The sequence below is a fragment of the Pogona vitticeps genome, chromosome 1 (genome assembly GCF_051106095.1).
Source record: "Pogona vitticeps strain Pit_001003342236 chromosome 1, PviZW2.1, whole genome shotgun sequence".
In the NCBI taxonomy this organism is placed as follows: Eukaryota; Metazoa; Chordata; class Lepidosauria; order Squamata; family Agamidae; genus Pogona; species Pogona vitticeps.
In genome coordinates this window covers 33,520,741-33,541,848 of record NC_135783.1, presented here as the reverse complement: position 1 = coordinate 33,541,848, position 21,108 = coordinate 33,520,741, and the positions used below count along the sequence as shown (strand labels likewise).

The 21,108-nt window shown below is 39.9% G+C and overlaps 1 protein-coding gene and 1 long non-coding RNA gene across 2 annotated transcripts in view; one reads left to right on the top strand and one right to left on the bottom strand.

Annotated features, from left to right (window-relative positions):
- The window catches only part of RRP15 (ribosomal RNA processing 15 homolog), a 32,512-nt gene extending 17,708 nt beyond the window's left edge, over nt 1-14,804 (bottom strand). The window contains exons 1-4 of the mRNA XM_020808464.3: nt 14,651-14,804; nt 11,461-11,735; nt 8,126-8,223; nt 6,392-6,593 (exon numbers count right to left, since the gene is read on the bottom strand). Of these exons, the coding sequence (XP_020664123.3) occupies nt 6,392-6,593; nt 8,126-8,223; nt 11,461-11,735; nt 14,651-14,723 (648 nt within the window). The 5' untranslated portion in view covers nt 14,724-14,804. The remainder of the gene's footprint in view (nt 1-6,391; nt 6,594-8,125; nt 8,224-11,460; nt 11,736-14,650) is intronic.
- The window catches only part of LOC140704538 (uncharacterized), a 444,477-nt gene that overhangs the window by 100,328 nt on the left and 323,041 nt on the right, over nt 1-21,108 (top strand). The gene's annotated exons all lie outside the window — the stretch shown is intronic.

Below are 21,108 nucleotides of genomic sequence, written 5' to 3'. Positions count from 1 at the left end.
ATACTTGAGGGGAAGTCAGGTTACAATCAAAGCTTCCCTTGCAAAATATTTCAATGTACAGTAAGTACTGGCTGTCAACCCAAGTTTATATATTACACATGTATACATGCACAAAAAGAGATCTTTTCAGGATTAGACAATTAAGGCATTGATTTATCACTACTGACATTACTGATCTTTAACATCTCTTCTGTTCCAAATTTCTAAGATTTCTACAATACTGTTTTCTTGCATAATAATCAAGTTCCAAATGCTACCCATAACAGGAAAGAGAAACTCCAAAATGTGAACTAGCACCTACACCACACTACAACAGAGATACACCATTTACTTGAATGCATGCTTCAAATCTGTGGAATAATCAGTTAAATCTCAGTCACGTTACCCAGAACAGAAGTATTTAGACAGTTATACACATATATAGATCAACTACAGACAACAGCACTATGTATGAGGTATCTGCAGAAACATACAATTTTGTAGGCCATCCACTCCCAGAATCCCCCCTGTCAGCATAACTTCTTTAAGAGTTATCTAAAAAACTGAATTTCTAAGCTGTGGTAACAATACTTTAACAAGTGAGGCCTTCTCAAAAGACACCTCCACAAACAAGAGGAATGAAGGTTTCTGGGCTCTGGAGAAGATCTTAGCTGAAGAAGTGCAGAGTGGAAAGTATTTTGGGGTCAATATTCTGCTCTTCCTTAGCCTATGTACAACCTTGACCCTTTTCTTTCTCTCCTGCCTAATGCCTGCAAGATCCCCAGCTCCAAGAATCTGCTGGCTTCTACCTTGACTCTCCTAGAAGCTGGTATCTTACGACTTGTGTGCATTCCACATCCAGGGCACGGCTGGTATTTCTGGCAATGCAAGCCAGCCCCAGCATCAGCCAATGACTCTCACTACCTGAACAGTGTGACTGAGAAAGGGGTATTATCTCTTATGGTCACAGTAACTGTGTTCAATGCCTTCTCAGAATACAAATGCTCAATTCTACCATTGCTTCCCACTACCCCACCCTAAACAGCACTGCTCAAATGAATTTAACCTTCTCCTCCAAGCAGACGTTCCTCATAAGGAAGATGGGAAGGGGGAGAAACCACAAGATCCTGTCCAGAGACAAGCATTATGTACTTGGAGAGGGGAAAATGTTTTACAGAAGTCAGCAGGTTCAGCAAGGATTAAGAAACACTTTGATAAACCGTTAATGATATGAAAGGCAAAGCACTTGGATCCAGTTCAAAAAAATAATTACTCCCATCTGAGCATACTAAACAGCAGAAGGGGCTAGTTTTAAAATAGAAAGAACAAGTAATAAAAGGGCAGGCAATTGAACCTCACTGCTGCTGTACACAAAGCTGGGCAATAGGGAAACTCACTTAGCTGCTGACTAGAAATCAGCAAGGTACTACACAGTGGAATGAAGTGGCTGGATCACACCAGACTCCAGGCTGGCGAGAGTCGGGAAACGAAGCTGTTTTCTCTTCAAAACACAACACAACAAAACAAGTATGTCTTGGAAAGGAAGGAGTAGACAACCTGCAGCCCCCACCAGATGCTGTTGGACTACAACTCCCATCAGCTTTAACTAGCACCGCAAATGATGAGCAATGATTGGGATTGTGGTCCAGTGATATCTAGAGGGTCAAATTTGCTGTAGTGCAGGAGTGGTGAACCTTTAGTACTCCAGATATTTTGGAGTATAACTCCCAGAGTTCTAGTCCAAAACATCTGGTGTGCCAAAGGTTTGCCACCACATAGTGAAACACTGTGTTGCAGTGGTACAGACTGTCTTCCACAACTTCTTGACTGTATCATTTCACTGTGCTTCACTGTAGATTTGGTTTAGGTCCTAAAAAAATTGAAGAAATCTCAAGGCATTTGTGAAGCAGAGAAGAACCTCTGTCAGAACATAAGAAGATGTAATACAAATCATTTTCTAAAAATCTTCATGTATGACTTCAATTTCTACTGTCCTAAGAAACAAAATAAACGTCATCTCCTACTACTTCAATTTCTGGTTCTGGAAAGGGTTGGTGGGCTCTGAAGATATGCAGGTTTCTGTTACTGAACTATAACTCTCAGAAATTTCCTGGAAATTGTAGTTCTGTTGTAAGAAAGCAGGAGTGAAGAATATCCATAACAATCTAGATCAGCTTTCTGCAACATGGGGTCCTTCATATGTGCTGGGCAGCAATCTCCAGCAAGTTATGATCCTCTTGCAGAAGACTGATACAGTAGTTACAGAAACAGTTATATGCGTCTACAACTTGCATGATATAAAATCCAGAATTTCATAGTCTCTTCATGCTTGTATCTTTATTAAACAGAGGCAGCAAAGGTAACCAACAGGTTTAACCTAGCTTCTCGCTTACTGGTGGCAGTTTGTACTTATCAGTAGTACCATGCATGAGATACACTGCCTGTAGAGTGGATAAAAAGCAATGATTATTTAAAACCAAATTGATTTAAATCACAAATTAAAATATAATCTAAATTTTAAAAATTGATGTTTTTATTTAAATAGTTAAAAAATCAATTTTCAATTGAAATTGTGATTTAAGTCATGATTTAAATCAAATCCACCCTGATTACCTCGTCAAATAATTGCCTCCACTGGGTAATAATCCATACCATACTGTACAAAATACACCTGCGTATGGTTGCCCATCTGTGTATTCCTCATTTAAACTGCAATCAGAAGGCGAAAACAAGAACTTTACATCTCTCCTCATTTCAGAGTGCAGCAGGCCAAACAGAACCAGGCCACAAGAGCTACAGTCTTCATTACTGTACAACTTTCCTGTACTATGCCCCTGTTTTATGTTATTCCTTCCATATGGCTTCAGCCAAGCCTACCATTCTAGGTAGCCTGATGTTTATTTAGTGGCAAAACTAAGTCTGCTGACAGCCAATGAGCCAACTTTACCCACAATACAGACTGTACAGCTTGCCTATACATCAGTTTTAACTGAGGGTATACCAACCAACATACAGTGGTGCCTCGACTTACGAACTTAATTGGATCCGGAACTCTGGTCATAGCTCGAAATGGTCAAAAGTCAAAACACCATTTCCCACTGAAATGCAATTAATCCATTCTAGTCAAAGAAAAAAAAATCACCAAAAAACCCCCAAATCAAACAAAACAAAAACAGCAACCAAAACAACAACAACAGTGCAAGACCCATTGGAAATGTGATCAGAAATGCAAAAAAAGCAAAGCAAAAGGGAAACAAATCATGCAAGACCCTTTGGAAATGAAAAAAAAAGGAAAGCAAGATGCAAACAAACTGTGCAAGACCCATCAGAAACGTGAGTAATCCGTTCCGGCCAAAGGAAAAAAAGAAAAGCAAATAAAACTGTACAAGACCCTTTGGAAATGCAAAAAAGCAAAGAAAACGCAAACAAACCGTGCAAGACCCTTCGGAAATGTAAAAAAAAAAAAAAAGCAAAAAGCAAGCAAACTGTGCAAGACCCTTCAGAAATACAAAAAAGCAAAGCAAAAAGCAAACAAACCCTGCAAGCCCCATCAGAAATGGGGAAAAAAACAAAAAAACCCTGCAATATACATCAGAAACAAGAAAAACCCAAAAAACAGACTGCAAGACCCATCACAGCACAGAAACATAATCCCCCCAGCCCAAAACCACACTGCAAAACCCACCCAGAACAGTTTTTAAAAAGCACAAAGCAGCACCTTACCTTACCAGGCAGTCCGAAGCCTCTTCTGACTGTACACTCTCTAACTGCTGGGGCGAAAGAACTACAAAGAAGCAGCCTCTTCACCACCAATGGTTAGCAATTGGAATTCCCCACCTTTCCCCCCTTTTTTCTATTCATAACTCGAAGCTCTGGTCGCAAGTAGAAGCAAAATTTTGCGGCCGGAGCTGGTCGTAACTCGAAATGGTCATATGTTGGGACATTTGTAAGTCGAGACACCATTGTATTACGATTCTGAACAGCAGCACTGCTAGTAAACAACTTCTGTTACAACATGATTACTACTCTGATTCTTTCAGTCTTTGAAATCAAGCAAACAAGACAAATTTAAGATGAATTGAAACATCTGGCTATGGATTAGAATATTCTTATGATCCAGTAATTTTTAAAATACTTCAGTCATACACTTGCATTAAATTCAGAGAGCTCTTCATGCCATGGAGTGTTTCGGCATGCTTCCCAAAAGCACACTAAACAAAGAACACATGACAAACTGTTGTCTCCCGACTGATTAAAGGATTTCTTGCTGGCACAGGAAAGCGTTTAGTTAACTCCAGTGGCTTGGGGCCAAAAGAAGTATTCCACCCACTACCAAGCACAAAGTTCAAGCATGAACGCAAATATGCCTTATAAACATGTAGCTTCTGAAATTCTAGATTCTCAAATCCTGGGTCCTGCTCCCTTTAGAATCTGACTGATCCAACATATTTTGTCCTCACATGACTTTTTGAACACACATTTCTCTTGGAAGGGATTGGCTGTCAGCATCAATTGTGCAGCTAAGTTCAAACAGGTAATGAGAAGGGAAATAGCTCCACATAGCTTTAAATACAATAAAATGAAGCATTACAGAAAGAACTTCATGATAATTCAAATCAATGTAACCAATTATTTTCCCAGGGTTAGACCTAAAATCAAAATCCCAGGAGAGACAATGGCAATTGTTAAATGTGGCATAGGAAGGGCAGCTTTTCACAGGACAATGAGTCTTCTCAACTTGTCATGCCAAACCATATTTTTTTTGGCCTATGCTCAGATGCTGGGTCAGATCACTGGCTTGAGAGTCAACTAATAAGTAGTAACACCATTATCTATGCCTACATAATGGCTTAGGCCCTCCAGTGGTGAAATCCTGGCTTATCAGTAATGAACAAAGCACAGCTGAAGTTACCTGATCACTCCCTTTTATCTTACTTTGCAACCAGAAAAATAAAGAAAAATAAACCACCTGTTCATGTAAAGGATTCTGGCTTGCCTCTACACAAAAAAGTTGCTCATGTTGGCTAAGAGACTGACTTATTTGGGGAAGAGAAGCCAAAATGCCCAATGTGAACATCATGATAAACAAGCCATAAGACAAAAGTCCTGTGATTGGTTTAGCAGCAGCATGTATAAATGCTACCCATGAATGACAACCCAGCAAGGTTCCCTGTAAGGTGCACAGCTTTCCTCCTCCTCTGAGCAGCCCCTTTGTTTCCAGTTGCAACAGAACCCCACACATGTGCAGAGTTGCAAATGCATGCAGAGCAAAAGTCGTGAGGGAGGGAGGGAGGGAGGAAAGATCTATGAAGCTGGATGCTGAACAAATGGGAAACAAATAAAGACGATTTAAATCATGGTTTGCCTATTTATGTTTAGATGTTCAAAACCATGGTATAGTTTCTCGGTTAGCACAAACCAGGGGTTCAAAACATATGCAATGTTTGCACAGGAAATGTAAAAGATAGTCAATTACAGGTGCCTTATGGTTCAAACAGGGAAGGGTGGGTGTCATCTCACCCCACCATTTCAAGGTGACACCACTCCCAACCAAAACCATAAAGAGATCCACTTTGAAGCAAAGACAGATCGACGAAAAGCAGGAACGGCAGTGCGTGATTAGAAGCAAACTTCTGTAAAGACAGTATCCACAGACTTTTGTCTAAAATCAAAATGGAAGCCTCAGTGATGCCTGGATACATCATCCACCTCAAGTTCTACAACTGCTTCCCAAAAAGATTAAAACATCAAAGACAGAATGTGCAATAATTAAAGCAGAGAAGCATAAAGAAAGGAAAATGTACATAGAGCAACTATGATATTGAAGATAGGCTGCCTCCTTGAAGGTCTGCAACAAAATCCCTAGTGCTCTTCTAAAAATGAGACCTAAATGAGGGCCTTAATTATGCCAAAAGTAAGGCCATTTATTTGATGGATTGCTTCAGTATTAGGAAAAGTTTGGAAAGCTATGTCCTTAACAGAAGGAAAGCAAACCATTCAGTTGTTTTAGGCAGCTGCTTAAGCTACTTAAAATTCATTTGTCAGTACTAAATCACATCATTGCAGAAGACAGCCACACAGCGTACATGTGAACAGCACACATGAAAAAGTCTGCAGAATTACTTACCCCTCACTTGACGGCTTAATGTTAACTCATTTCCAATGCCTTTGCATGTGATTCAGAACAGCCCAGCACCAACTTACATACAAAGATCACCACTTCAATTGCTGTATCATGCGTCCATTTTACATTTTCCCACATAGGTGGATGATTGAAGTTATCTGGGACAATTCAATCAAGTGGGCAGAAAAAGGTGCTGTCTGTGGCAACACTGAATGCCAAGAGAACAAAATCGCATGGAAGTGCAGACTAAATGGCCAACTTTGCTGCAACAGAAAATATTACCCCTACCTGGTTGCTTTTCAAGGACTTCCTTGCAATATTTCGTTCTGTTTCTGTTCCTTCCATTCCTCTTAGAACATCAATGAAGTCTCTTTTTGAAACAGATGAGATTAATTTTGCCCGTTTTCTCTCAGAGCTCCCTGCTTCTTTCACCTTCTCATCAACATTTTTTTGATGTTTCCGAACCGCATTGAATAACTGGACGACTCCCCTGGAGGTTAAAAACATAGTTAGGCCCAGAGACCAATCCACTATTACCAAAACAATGTTATTAGCAATATGGCAAGCAATATGTTGGAAAATGCTATTTGATTTGACTACACCTCTCGGAATGCCCTAATCAGAATCACCCTCATTTTCTAGATCTAGAAAATGGCAGCTACCAGCAACAGGTCTAGAAAAGCACTAGCTATTGTCCAACTTTAACAAGATGCTCTCCAACAACTCGTAATTTATTGGACGATGTCACACTCCTGTAAATCTCAAGCAACGTGTTTACTGTTAGCCACAGCCTCTAATCTTTAGAGAAGGTGCAGGGTGCACCCCCTTCGAAGGACAGAAAAATTCTCTTTGCTCTCAAATCAAAGAATCTTGATATGTGCCATGGTTCTCTAAATCAAATCAGAATAGAGATGACATTCTCCTACTGAAAACTGCTTTTATTGACCTCTCATACACACAGCACATGATACATTTATACCCACGTGCCTACATTAACAGCTTGCTAGTGTTTTTGGCTATGAGTTTCTCCAACATGTGTAAGGCACTTTTCTGTTTTAACAGTACCATAACACAAAATGTTAAAAGATTGACAAATTCTGAAGAAACAAATCCTTCCAATCAAATACTTTTTGTTCAGAATAGCAGTAAACTCTTCTGCATAAAGGTTTAGGTGTGTCACCTGCAGTTATTTGCAGGATTTCATAGTTCCTGCTCTATTACCACCATCTTTCGTATTCTTCTCTAAATTATTTCAACGTGACATAGGAATCTTCATTATTCACTTTTAATACACAATTATGGGGGGAAAACACAGCATGTAACATTAACCACTGCAGCTATTGCTTTTGGTGAAATCACACCCCCTAAAGTGGTTATCCCACACTCTTCTGAAATACATGAATCCATGGAGAAAAGAAGTGCCCCACATTTGTATAAATCAGCATGTATATGGCTCAGAACAATGGAAAATTCTGGCCCAAGATTATGGTTCACCCTAGAAGAGTTGGCCAACGGCTCCGTACACCAACCAAAGCAAAGTCCAGAGGCACGTTTTTCAAACCGCCTCTCTGGAGGTAGGATGTCAAAATAAGTCCAGTGATATGATCAAGAGAACACACTGGCTGTGTGCTAGCCTACAGCCATGAGATACACTACTAGGTTAATGCCAGACAGTAATCTGAGCACAAGAACAGCAAGTTTTGGTGAATGCACTTTAGAGAAATACAAAGAGTGGGAGAAGTGATTGATCTGTATATGTTTTAAGCATGGAATTAACAAAACGATGAGCTAAGGCCCAGAACTCCTGCTGGGTGAACACTTAGCACATTATAGTCTCGTCCAGATTTTATGCTCTCAAAAGACTTCTGAATCTTTTGTTGAACTTGATACTGCAGGAGACAGAACCAAGTATAAATCATTTGACTCCCACGAGTCACTTCTTAAGAGTTCGATTTGATTAGAAGCAGATTACTGAGGCATGCCTTTAGATCTCTTTTCAAAAGCCCAAACATACACTCTTACCTCGTGGCAATTCTCTGAAGGTTTCTCTCCATTTCTCTGTCTTTGGCAACATCTGGCTTCACTCTGCACATCATTTCCCACTCCCGCTTTTTATCAAGCTGCATCATAAATATTGGTACGTGAGAGCACATTAGGCATTTTAAAAATGCAGCTTATTTATATAAAATCTTTCTTAAGAAAGGGAAGCTGATGAATCATGTAGGATGGTGTTAGGCAAGGATGCAAAGAACACACCTATGTTTTAACAGCATTATTTCTGCAAGGGGCAGGCCATGTGTTCGCAGGTCAGTGGGGTTCATTTTCACATAATGGGCTCTCCAGTGAATCTTTACATTTGCATTAGCGACTGCAGATCTTCAAGCAGATTTCCTAAACAGGGGTAGAGGAGACTCAAGATGGAATTCTCCTGCCAGCCTGAGAAAACAATGGCTTCTTAACTAAGTTTACCCGTTAGATATAAACCCAGGGAAGGACTGGGTTCAGTTTTTCTGAAAAACTGTATGGCACCTAATTAAAAACTGTTATCTGGTTGAGGATAGAATTTTAGAATTGACTTGGAAGGTTGGTATACATATACTTCTGGAGTGCAGCTTTTCATAAAACACACATGTACAGAACAGAGGTTGAAGGCTATCTACGGCATGACTCACACGTCACCAACAACTCCCTTCCAAATACCATGTGCAGCATTGCCCACTACCTATGTCTGCACCATCCTCTTGCTTCCCAGCAGGAGTCAAAGTAAGACATCATAATCATGTAGACTGGTTCACCATGTGCAGACAGAGTTTAATTAAACTGTTGGACCATTATTAACTAATGTCTTTACTATCAGATCCTGCAGAATCTAATTTCTGTATGCATTTCCACCATATACACCATTTAATGGCACGTACCTTATTCATACCACCTACTGAAGTCAGAGATACTCCTTCCCTCACTGAGGAGCCAATGTACATTACTCCCCACACCAATCTGTCAGTCATCCTAGCAAAAAAGCTACCATTAAGATTAATATCAGATTCTCTTCTGAATTAGACAGTAGATTGGAGAGGAGGAAACTGTCACTAGATCCATGATACAAGAAATTAAAACCTGCCTCTCAACACATTGTTGAGTTTCAGAATGCAGGAAAAGCTATCAAACATTTCTTGTCTTGTCCAGTTTGGCTTAAGACCCATTCTCCACCAGGTCCAGGACATTTCACATCCCAGCATTCTATCTGCATATCTAGAATTACTCTTTTATTTTTAATGCCTCTGGACTGCAGAACTGGCTTACTGGGAACACAATTAAATCTTGAAAGACTCGTTGTTTAGTCGTTTACGACTCTTCGTGACCCCAAGACTATAGTCACGTAAACTGAACTGTCTCGCAACTATTTACCCAAAGTTTTTTTGGAGACACAAAGTATTTCTCAGCATGCATAACCAGCAGTACCTTTAAGAAAAACACTACATGTGGCTTCCAAAACAATGCTATCATTTAACATGTAAAACAGCAAAAATCCAATTTTAAGGAAACATAGGTATCCAGTGCAATTTTCAAGTTTACTGGACAAATCTGTGACACAAAATCCAGCAAAATCTGTGTTTTGCTTTAGGATGAAGAGGACATCAACATAACTAATTAAGAGGGTTTTATTTTTAAAACTGCTTCAGTGTGTAAATTTGAGAAACAGATTAAATAGATATGTTTTGGATTTGTTCTAAAACTCCTTTAGCATTTGTACCAGATTACTAGACAAGTTGTTTGTAGGTAACCTTTAATGGATGACATGAATAGCTTTGTATGATTAGAGGACAACATTTGGTCAGCCATAAGATATAAACATATACTCAGAGGCTTTTCTTTCACAAACATTAGCGAAATAGATGTCCATGTTTCTTAAAACAACTGAATGACATGGTAACATTATTTGTGCCCATTTCAATACCAAGTCTGCATTATTAATAATTTTGTATGAAGTTAAAGAACTCACACCTTCATAATGGCAGACACACTGTTATGAAATTTATCCACTTAGGGCCATACTCATACTCTGGCCTCTGCTCCCACAATTAACCCTATTTTGATGTTTCATTAGCATGGAATCAATAAAGGGAAGGCTGTTTTCTTTTCATGGTGAATATGTCAGTTTACAGACCAAGAGCACACCACCAATCTGCAGAGTGCTACGTATTTACTGAATAAAGTCAGATTGGAGAGCACAACTGACTGGCTCCTACCTTAGAGCCTTGCCTATTGAGATCTCATCCTAAATGTGTTGCAGGTAACACATATTGCTATTAAAACATGATATTTAAACATAAAGATGGGGCCACAATTCTTCTGATTTAGCTTTGAGTAAAACTGGATGAAACTGGGGTATCTTGGCGAATTACTCCAAGTCAGGTCAGTTTATAGTATCATTAAACAGCCATTAACAGATTTGCAAAGCTGGATACTAGATTTTTAGCCAACTAATCCTATAAAGTCTGTGCACCATGGTGTTGTCAACAGCATTAAATACATAAAGGCTGGAAGGACAGATCCTGAAGCTGAGGCTCCAGTACTTTGGCCATCTCATGAGAAGAGAAGACTCCCTGGAAAAGACCTTGATGTTGGGAAAGTGTGAAGGCAAGAGGAGAAGGGGACGACTGAGAATGAGATGGTTGGACAGTGTTATAGAAGCGACCAACATGAATTTGACAAAACTCCGGGAGGCAGTGGAAGATAGGAGGGCCTGGCGTGCTCTGGTCCATGGGGTCACGAAGAGTCGGACATGACTAAACAATGACAACGAAAACCTTTAGACTTGCCAACACAGGAAGCTCAAATTGTCTTTGACAATACACGATACAACCTGAAAAGCAGGTATCATTTTCATGGCTTGGAAATCCATGTCCCTCATGGGACAAAGGCTCAAACTAACAAGAAACACAGTAGCAACCACTAATAAGTAGGGAAAACCTTTTTTCTTGCTGTTTCAAAGAAATGTGACAAAAAAGATGAACATATTTAATATCTTTCGGGCATCATAATAATCAAGTATCTGTTTTAAGAGTGGAACTAGAATCCAAGGTTTTAATACTTGGGGTATAAATGATAATTTGATGTCAACTTCAAGGAGAACCGAGTTTTGGTTTGCTTTTAGTAAAACATGGTCATGATTTCAGGACAGTTACTGGAAGGCAGGGATGCTCCTTCAGTATACGTGCAAAACAGCTACACTTATAAAACTGTTAACAATTACAGGTGCATCTCACCTCTCCTCTGCCAATCCACACATAGTGTCTCTTTAGTACTGATCCCAATTGGTGAATTTAACATTTAACACTATATCTGTTCCTTACCTGCCTCCTCTTCTCCAGTCTCTCTTGCTTTTCCTTTTCTCGTTCAGCATCTCGAGCTTTGTTTTTAACCAATATGATGGGTTTACTCTGGGGAGTCTTTTTATTAAGAATTTTGGCCATAGCATCAGCCCAGCCAGCATTCCCTGTGTCTTTGGGCTCTGCCATATCGGGAACTTTGGGGTCCAGGGTTGTAGGCTCATCCTCATCATCACCATCCAGCACTTCACCCCCAGATGAAAAACTGTCCTCTGGAATGTCTGAGCTCCAATCAGAACCTAAAAGAAGAACAGACATTTTCAGTCCTTTGCTATCTGCACCATACCCTGAAACAAGGAACATTTGCCCCAAGTAATATTGTTTTTTAAAAAGCTACTGGAATTCAAAGATGTGTCACCACCTCCTGCCATAATCAATACCCTCACCAAACATGTGCAAAAAGGTATCATTTCACGGAAATTTACAAGTATGTGTATCATGGGGGGGGGGAATTAAAAAATGCTTTCAACCATGATGGGGGGGGGAGGAAGTCCACTGTGGAACTAAAGTGTTTTAAGTAAGATAAACACATGGGGGCAGGGTGTATTTCTGTTTTTTCTTTCCCCAACATTAAAACTGCAACACTGACATCTAGTGTTGAAATCCCCAAACCAAGGTGAATTGAAATGAGCAGTTGTGACATAATACACTTTTGTGTGTATACAGCTGGCCATGCTAGCTAAGGAATTCTGAGCACTGTAGTTTACAAATAAATTTATCCAAGCGCAGAGAAAAAAGTTAGTTGCTCATCATATCAAGGCCTCACTTGGTTGCAGTTGTCACCTTTCCTATTTAGATGTTCCTTAAGGAAGTAAAACTATGGCTGTTGTATACCTACAAAATTTCTCTGCAAATATTTACATGATAATAGATATGCCAGCCACCTAAAGCTCAGAAGGAAACAAATATAGTTTGCAATCACTCCTCCTCCTGGTCAATAGTTCCAGGAGGTTATTGGGTAACCGGAACAGCCAGTGCATTACCATTTTTGTTTTGTTTTGTTTTGGTAAATTTCAGTTTCCAAAGAACAAGAAAGGTGGAAGGACTAAGAGCACAACCTAATACTACAACTGCTAAATTTTATTTTTATTTACATTTAACATTAATGCTGTGGAACACACTCCCTGCTGAAATTCAGCTGGCACCCTCGCTGGGTGTTTTCAAAAGCCAATTAAAAACTTGGTTATTTAAACAGGCCTTCCCCCCAGTCAATTAAGTGATTTTCTCTTTCTTTTTCTTTTTCTTCTTTTGAGTATTGCCATCTTGGAAATCTGTTGCTCAGAATTAATTGTATAATTGCATTTTATATGCTATTTTAACATGTTTTAACTTATGTAAGACGCCCCGAGTAGACATTGTCTAGAGAGGCAGGGTAAAAATCAATCAATCAATCAATCAATCAATCAATCAATCAATCAATCAATCAATCAATCAATCAAAATTTCAGTAACCACAGTCTGGAATCTCTCATACAAAACTCAGGCTATGTCAACATTACAGTCAGCAACTCAGTGCATTAAGTGTCCTGGTATCATTCTATGGAATCCTGGGATTTGTAGTTTAGAGAGGTACTTAACACTCTGCTGTTGTACAGGGGAGAATCTGCAAGTTCCCCACAGAGAATTGTAGGGATCTCATGGGCAACATATTCCAGGATTCCTTTGGACAGAGCCAGCACATCCAATGTAAAATAAAACTGCTGCAACTGTGTAAGGTGGGCACCCTCTCAATCCCTCAAACAGCAATAATAAAGTATTAGTAATTCTAGTACTATTCCACATCACTCACTAGTCGACACAATGCAAAGTTCATTTCAACTCTGCAATCAGTGAACCTTGGCATACTTCAGAAATATTTTTAAAGCTTCTTTAAATCATTACAGAAATACACATCTTATTTGCATGAAATCTAGAAATATGTGTAGCATTTCTACATGAAATCAGTTTATAATTGCTACTACAAAGCTATAATTCTAAAACCAAAGCAGATGTTTCTAACAATGCTCTGGTGCTCAGTATGAACCATGATAATTCCATTTGGACATGTGCATATATGCATCTTAATGGTATATAATGTTGATTTAAGAATTCCCCTAGTTTTTTTGAACAGAAATGTTGACAGGAAGTCAGATATAGAACTTAGTTAATCTTATCTGGAGAATGGAAAGGAAAAGGAAGGAAAGGAAGAGATCATAACTTTGTACAGTAGTTTTAAATAGCTCCAATGTGGAGTTATTTTTAACTACAGTACTTTAAGAATATTAAAACTGATAGAGTAACATTTATTCAAATACTTATGTGGAACAAAAAAGTGTCTTGATAAATGGAAACAGGAGGAAAAACTAGTTCTGGTATCTTCAACGATCCAAAGACCTCTTGGTAGCTCTACCCATTCTGCCTTGATATGCCTTTAACTGCCTCCCCCAAGACTTCAAAATTGGACAACCATCTGTCAGATCTATTATTCAATGTCTATTATCTTTCCCTGCAAATCCCTCAAAAACCAATGGAGCTTCTGGCACAATGTTCTAGTTCCTTTGAACACACACACACACAAACATACGTTCTAGCCTCCTAGCACAAAGCAGTACAAGCTCACGTAGAAGGAAACCTCGTTTAATTCCATGGGTTCTATATACAGTATATCAATTCATATAATCATCCCACTTGGCCACGTTTTCTCCTCCCTCCGTTTTGCTCCAAGCCACTTGTTCCGCTTTGTGGAAGGAGAGGAAGAAGTTGGTTTTTACACACGTAGGACGAACATTTAGAAATCTCATATTCCTGAAATATCCAAAGAAACAGATATAGGAAACGACGATCAAGAGCTACCGGAACGCAGTTAGCGTCAGATGGGAAAATCAGGCCACAGAAGAAAAAAGAAACGGAATAGAACTGAACGACGGAAAATAGAGGAATGCGAAAATCAGGGAGGCGTAAGAAATAATCTGTCAAACAGGGAAGAACAGATAGGGGAAAGATGTGAATCTGTTCTTTTAAAACAGTCTTCAATGAATTTACTTTCTCTCCTTCGCTACGAAGCACCCTTCACGAGATTTGAGGGAAGAAAGCCCTCCTCGCTAGCTTTCTACTGTAGCTCCTGCCCTGCTAACTTTACTCCCTCCAGAAACCCACACTCCAAATCAACCCGTTACCACTATCGTTTTCTCCCATTTCGGTGCCGGCGACTTTTCTCTCTCCACGTGAATCCTCCACGATAGCCGCCATCTTAGCCGGCGCGTGTGCTCTTCTGTAAACGGCCGGGAGGAACCGCAGCCGCTACGAACGTTCCGGGAAGCAAGAATCGCCCCGGCAAGTCGCTCAGCTCAGTTCAGTTCCACGTCTAAACGGAACCATTGATTTGCCTTTCGTATTAGAAGCCGTATTAATGTTAGGTCTTGATTAGAGCAAGGAATATTGAATTCTAGGATTTTTCTCGTCCTATATTTTAAATTTTTTTATTTATTAAAAAAACACGCAAACAGAAAAACAACACATCTAAAAACAGTCACCATTTTTTGCTGTTTCCAAGATCAATAGCATTAAACCGTGCTAGATTTATTGGATTTAGGAGGGCATTTTCGTTTCTTCTTCCATCCTCCAAAGTTTATAAAATCAATGTCTTACAGATCTAGGCCTTTTTCTCGGTTCTGCCACCTTCACAGGTGCATTTGGTGGGGACACAGGAGAAAGCCTTCTCTTGCTGCTCCCAGACTTTGGACGCGCCCCCCCCTCCGCCAGAGTGGCCCCATCCTTGCAGTCCTTCTGCAAGCAGGCAAAACACCTTTCGCCTCAGGCAAGCCTTCTCTCAGTAACTTGTGTGCGATTTTTAGATGGATTGCTGTGCATTACTGCTTTGACTTGATTTTTAGTACTACTTGGATCCTTTTCAAGGAGAAAGGCAGGGTAAAAATATTTTAATAAATAAATAAAAAGTTCCAAAGAAGTCTGTTGGAAGACTTAGTCTTAACGTCCTTATACTGTACCTTCTTTTAGTTTAGTTAGGCATCCTTCAGTCTCGAAAGACTATGGTAACATGCTCTGTATGGAGGACTTGGTGCAGCGTCTAGTGTGGCTGAGGAGGCCAATTCGAGAGTGACTATCCCTTCCACACTGAAGACAAATCCAATCTGTCCCCTGTCCAGCTCCCTGGTTTTGCTGCTTTTGTGACTTCCTCTTTGCCTCGGCCTGCTGGACAAGAGTCTCTTCAAATTGGGAGAGGCCGTGATGCACCGCCTGCCTCCAGGCTGAACGCTCAGATGTCAGGTTTTCCCATCTGTTGAGGTCTATTTCTAAGGCCTTCAGATCTCGCTTGAAGATGTCCTTGTAACACAGTTGTGGTCTCCCTCTGGGGCGCTTTCCCTGCACTAATTCTCCATACAGGAGATCCTCGAATCCGACCATCAGCCATTCTCACGACGTGCCCAAGCCAACGTAGTCGCCGCTGTTTCAGTAAATGTATTCATGCTGAAAATTCCAGCTCGTTCTAGGACTACTCTGTTTGGAACTTTGTCCTGCCAGGTGATACCAAAAATCCGTCGGAGGCAACGCATATGGAACGTGTTCAGCTTCCTCTCCTGCCGTGCACAAAGGGTCCAGGACTCACTGCAGTACAGGAGTGTGCTTAGGACACAGGCTCTATAGACCTGGATTTTCGTATGTGTCGTCAGCTTCTTATTGAGCCATACTCTCTTTGTGAGTCTAGAGAACATGGTGGCTGCTTTGCCAATGCGTTTATTCAGCTCGACATCCAGAGAGAGGGTGTCAGAGATGGTTGAGCCAAGGTACACAAAGTCATGAACAACCTCCAATTCTTGTGTGGAGATGGTAATAGAAGGTGAGTCCACGCCCTGGCCCATGACTTGTGTTTTCTTCAGGCTTCCTAGTGATCCAATAAAGTTAGTACAGAAGGCAGACTTTTGTTTTTCTATATAGGTCATACATCTGCTTTTATTCTTTTTCCTAAAGTACAGTGGTGCCTCGCATAACGTTTGCTTCGTTTAACGTTTTTTTCGCTTAACGTTTATTTTTTCAGAGTCAGATTGTGCTTCGTATAATGTTTTTCCCTATGGGTGATTTTCACATAGCGATTTTGGAACCATGCTTCGCTTAACGTTTTTGGTTTTAGGTCCCCTGCTTCACTTAACGATGTTCATTTTTTCAATTACAAAAGTGTCTTAACATGTTGAAAAATGGTTTTAAATGCTTGGAATCGTTAGTGCACCTTCTAAAATGTGTGCATACTTAATTTGGCGTTGATCTGACTTTTCGTTAATTTTTTGTGAATTTTTTTCTCCCCCATAGGAAACAATGGAGCTGTCAGATTTTGACAGCTGTCAAAAGTTGGGGGGAAAAAATTCACCATAAATTAACGAAAAGTCAGATCAAAGCCAAATTAACTTTTGCATCCGTTTTAGAGGGTGCAGAAGCTAATCCAAGCATTTAAAACCATTTTTGACCCTTTTATGACACACTTAAATTTGCAAAAATTGACTTCGCAAAGCCATTGAAATGTATTGAGTCGGCTTCAATACATTCCAATGGAGGAAACATTGTATCGTTTAACAATGTTTCCTATGGGTTTTTTCGCTTAAGGATGCCAATCCGTGCCTATTGGAACGGATTAACCAGTTTCCAATGCATTCCTATGGGAAATGGTGTTTCGCATAAAGTTTTTTTCGCATAAGGTTTTTTTTTGGAACCAATTAAAAACGTTATGTGAGGCACCACTGTACATGTGCTGTGGGATTACCTGGGCTGTTAATTATCCTCTTTGACTTGCAAGTATGCTGATCTTCTTTCAATTATGATATTCTTAGAGTTGCTGAAATGTGCCCCTCCTGCAAGATGCCCACATTCATTCTTGATGAATCAGGGACCGGCCATGACCCCTATTTCCACATAGGACCCCTTCATGTGACTGAAGAATGGACGTGGCCAACACAGAGAGATAGAAAGTTGTGGCTGGCAGGCATAGCCCAACAATTTCAAAATCCACAACATAGATTTTGAATTTCATGGCCATCAGTTTCCCCTTCATTTGTATAACATGGAAAACAAATTTAACTATTTCTGCAGTGAAACATTGCACAGGAGGGAGAGGTTTTCATGCTACCTACATCGGGATGCTTTAAGGGTTCATTCCCTCCAACAAAAGGTAAAGCTACTGAAATTAGTTGCAATGGGCTTGTTTCACATGATCTAGCCTTTAAAATCATCTCCAGCTGTGACTACAAAAGCTGCCCAAAGACTTTTCCTACAAAAGGGATGGTGAGCTTTGCACTGAGCAGAGACAGATTTCAGTGTCACAGGGATTGTTTGCATTTTCAAAATGAAGTTTCCAAGTTTGTTCCTCCTTTTTCTAAAAAAAAATATTTCTTCCCATCAAACCTAGGCACCATTTGGGGGAAACACAACCCGGATGAGCTCTGATTTAAGTGTTTGTAATTTCTTTCCTCATTACATCATAGGAAAATGTGAGGACTACATGGTTTTAATAGAAAGCTTCCCCTCTCCACAAACCTGCTTTTCGTAGCATTGTGCATGAAGAAGAGTTCCATTTTTTAAGGGAAAAGTCAAGGTAAAAATATTTTAAATAAATAAAATTATCATGAAAGCTTCCACAGAAGAACCTGGTGATCTTTTTAGCTGGTCTAATGAAGATATAATCACAGCCTGGATTTCTGAATTGGTCATATGGCCAGCACTGCCAATCTTGCATTGATTGAGTAATGACTGATTTCTGCCATCCCACTTGTGTCACCCAGAAATGGCCTGTTGCCTTCCTACATGACTTGCTATTCTCATTCTGCTTGTTTCTTTCCAATCATATCCCACTGAGGGGCAGGTGATTTGGGCATATGTCTGTGTAGCAGGAGTGGACAATGGCAGTGGGGGAGAGAGCTGTTTCAGGCAGCATATCAGAAATAGGCAGGGCTGAAGCCAGTGGTGGCTTGGGCAGCAGCCCAAAGAAAGAAATAGTAATAATAACTACACAATGACAGAGTTGCAGTTTTACCAGGAGGCACTAGTTGGAGCCAACCAGTAGAATTCCCCAGAGAGATGAAGACACCAAGCAATAAGACAGGGTTGATAGCAGAAAAGTTGTATTAATTCAATTTGTTTGAAGAATATATACATACACATACAGCTTTGTCCTTGTTTCCACTCCTATAGTCATACATAGCAGTTCCAACAGAGTTCAGGTACAAATCAGGTCAAAGTCTTTGTAAATCAGTTCAGTAGTCATATACCATATATTCAGTCCAGCAGTCAGAGTCCTTCTCCAGTATTCCCTACGACGACACTCCACCACAGCACCTCAACACCACAGAGTATATGTGCTGGGTCTGCTTGCTTTATCCCAGGGTTAGCCAATCCTGGGATTTCTTTCTCAGCTGATGTAAGTCTTGCATTATCCCAGCTGCATAAATTCTTATTTTACTTATTTTATTAGCATTGATTCTTACAATTACTTATAGTCTTTGCCTGCTTTATACAAAACTGGATTTAACAATTCTCCAGGTTTATCTCAAACCTGTCACACAAATATAAGAGCAGGCGATACACTAAATCATCAAACAAATAGCAGGCTTTTGTGGAGAAAGCCTACTTCCTCAGGTTCTAGCACAACTGTTTCATGGATCGTGCAAAAAGGAAGGAAGACATAGAAAAGAGGCCAAAAATTGTTGCTACACATCTGAGACATGGATCCGATTATAATTCTAAGTCTTACACAAAAACAATACTGCCAACAATGGATTTTATGTTGGAGCTGATACTTGGATATGTTCAAACACAGTTTTAGAAGTAAGAAGTAAGAAGGCCTCTCTCACTTAGCCAGAGGAAGGCATTTTCACTCATCTTTGAACCACCAGATGGCCAGGTTTAGGAATAGCACCAGAAAACAATGAGAAGATAGTCCAACATAAAACCAGCAGGGAGCCAGAGACTGAAATTTAGGCACAGGAAGGCAGCATAATCCTATCAATAGATAAGGAAGGTGGAATACATATTCCTCGAGACAATGAGGCGCATTCCTGAGGCAGGCCAAAAGGGAATTGGGACATTTTACATATATCTACGTATAGGGGACCAATATAATGTTGTAATCCTTGGCACAGCTGTCCAATTAGATTTAGGATCCAAACTTTAGGTTAATGCTGACCAATAGTATTGTAGAACTTTAGGCTCTTTGTTTGGCATGTTATAAAATATCTGAACACTGTATTTTGGGGTCTTCTCTGCTTTTAAAATAAGTCCCCAGCTGACTTTGTATTGCTTTCAATAAAACTGGATTTTGGTTCAGCTGGTTGTGTCTTGCCTGATCCCTTGCCAGAGACCAAATTAGGAAACGGGCTTTGGCCCGTAACAGAGGATTCACTACCTCTTGAAGTAATTGGCTTAACTGTCTTACTGCTCTAACAGTTAGGAGGTTTTTCCTGATATTCAGTCAAAATCTGGCTTCCTGTAACTTCAGTCCATTGTTGTGTGTCCTGCACTCTGGGATGATCGAGAACAGATCCTGCCCCTCTGTATGAAAGCCTTTCAAGTATTTGAAAAGTGTTATCACCCCTGTGTCTTCTTTTCTCGAGGCTAAACATGCTCAGTTCTTTTAGTCTGTCCTCATAGGGCTTGGTTTCCAGCCCCCGATCATCCTTCCTGCCCTCCTCTGAACTTGTTTCAATTTGTCAGCATCCTTCTTGAAGTGTGGTATCTAGAATTCAACATAATAGTCAAGGTGAGACCTAACTAGTGCTGAATAGAAGGGAACTAGCACCTCACGGGATTTGGAAACTATACAGTACTTCTGTTAATGCACCCTAAAATAGCATTTGCCTTTTTTGTAGCAAGTTCACAATGTTGGCTCATGTTCAGCTTGTGATCTACAAGAATTCCAAGATCCTTCTCACTTGTAGTATTGCTGAGCCAGGTATCCCCCATCTTGTAACTGTGCATTTGATTTCATTTTCTGAGGTGCAGTAACTTGCAGTTATCCCTGTTGAATTTCATTCTGTTGTTTTCAGCCCAGGCTGTAGCCTATCAAGATCATTTTGAATTTTATTCCTATTACCAAGTTATTTGTTTATCTCCAGAGGAGGTCCATCGAATTCTGTGTATTTAAATCCAGAACACATCTACCCTGACATTTGGGCTAGTTCAGTTTAAAAGAATCCATTATATAGGAAAGAATGAGATATTTATATTATTCCCTGTTTGCAATTCACTCAAAAAACAAATCAGTAAAAGGACAAATAAAGCATTTTCTACATCCACTTCAGCATGCAGAGATTTACAATTTAATCTATAATGCCTTCACATGCTGTTCTGAATATTGTAACTCCCCCCACAACATAAATATTCTTGAACTAATAAAAGAGCTCCTTTGTTGCTGTTTGTGAAGTAAAGGCATAGTAGATGAGAAACATTAAATGAATACTAAGAAATATAAGGAATATGATATTGTCCCCAAGGAGGGTTGAAATTATTTTTTTAATCAGGTGCAAAACTTGGCAAACTCACCAGTTCTCCGAAATGAGATCAGAGAGTTTTCAGGGAGGAAACTTGGATCTTCTCCGGAGATGTATTTATTTATTTATTTTATTAGATTTCT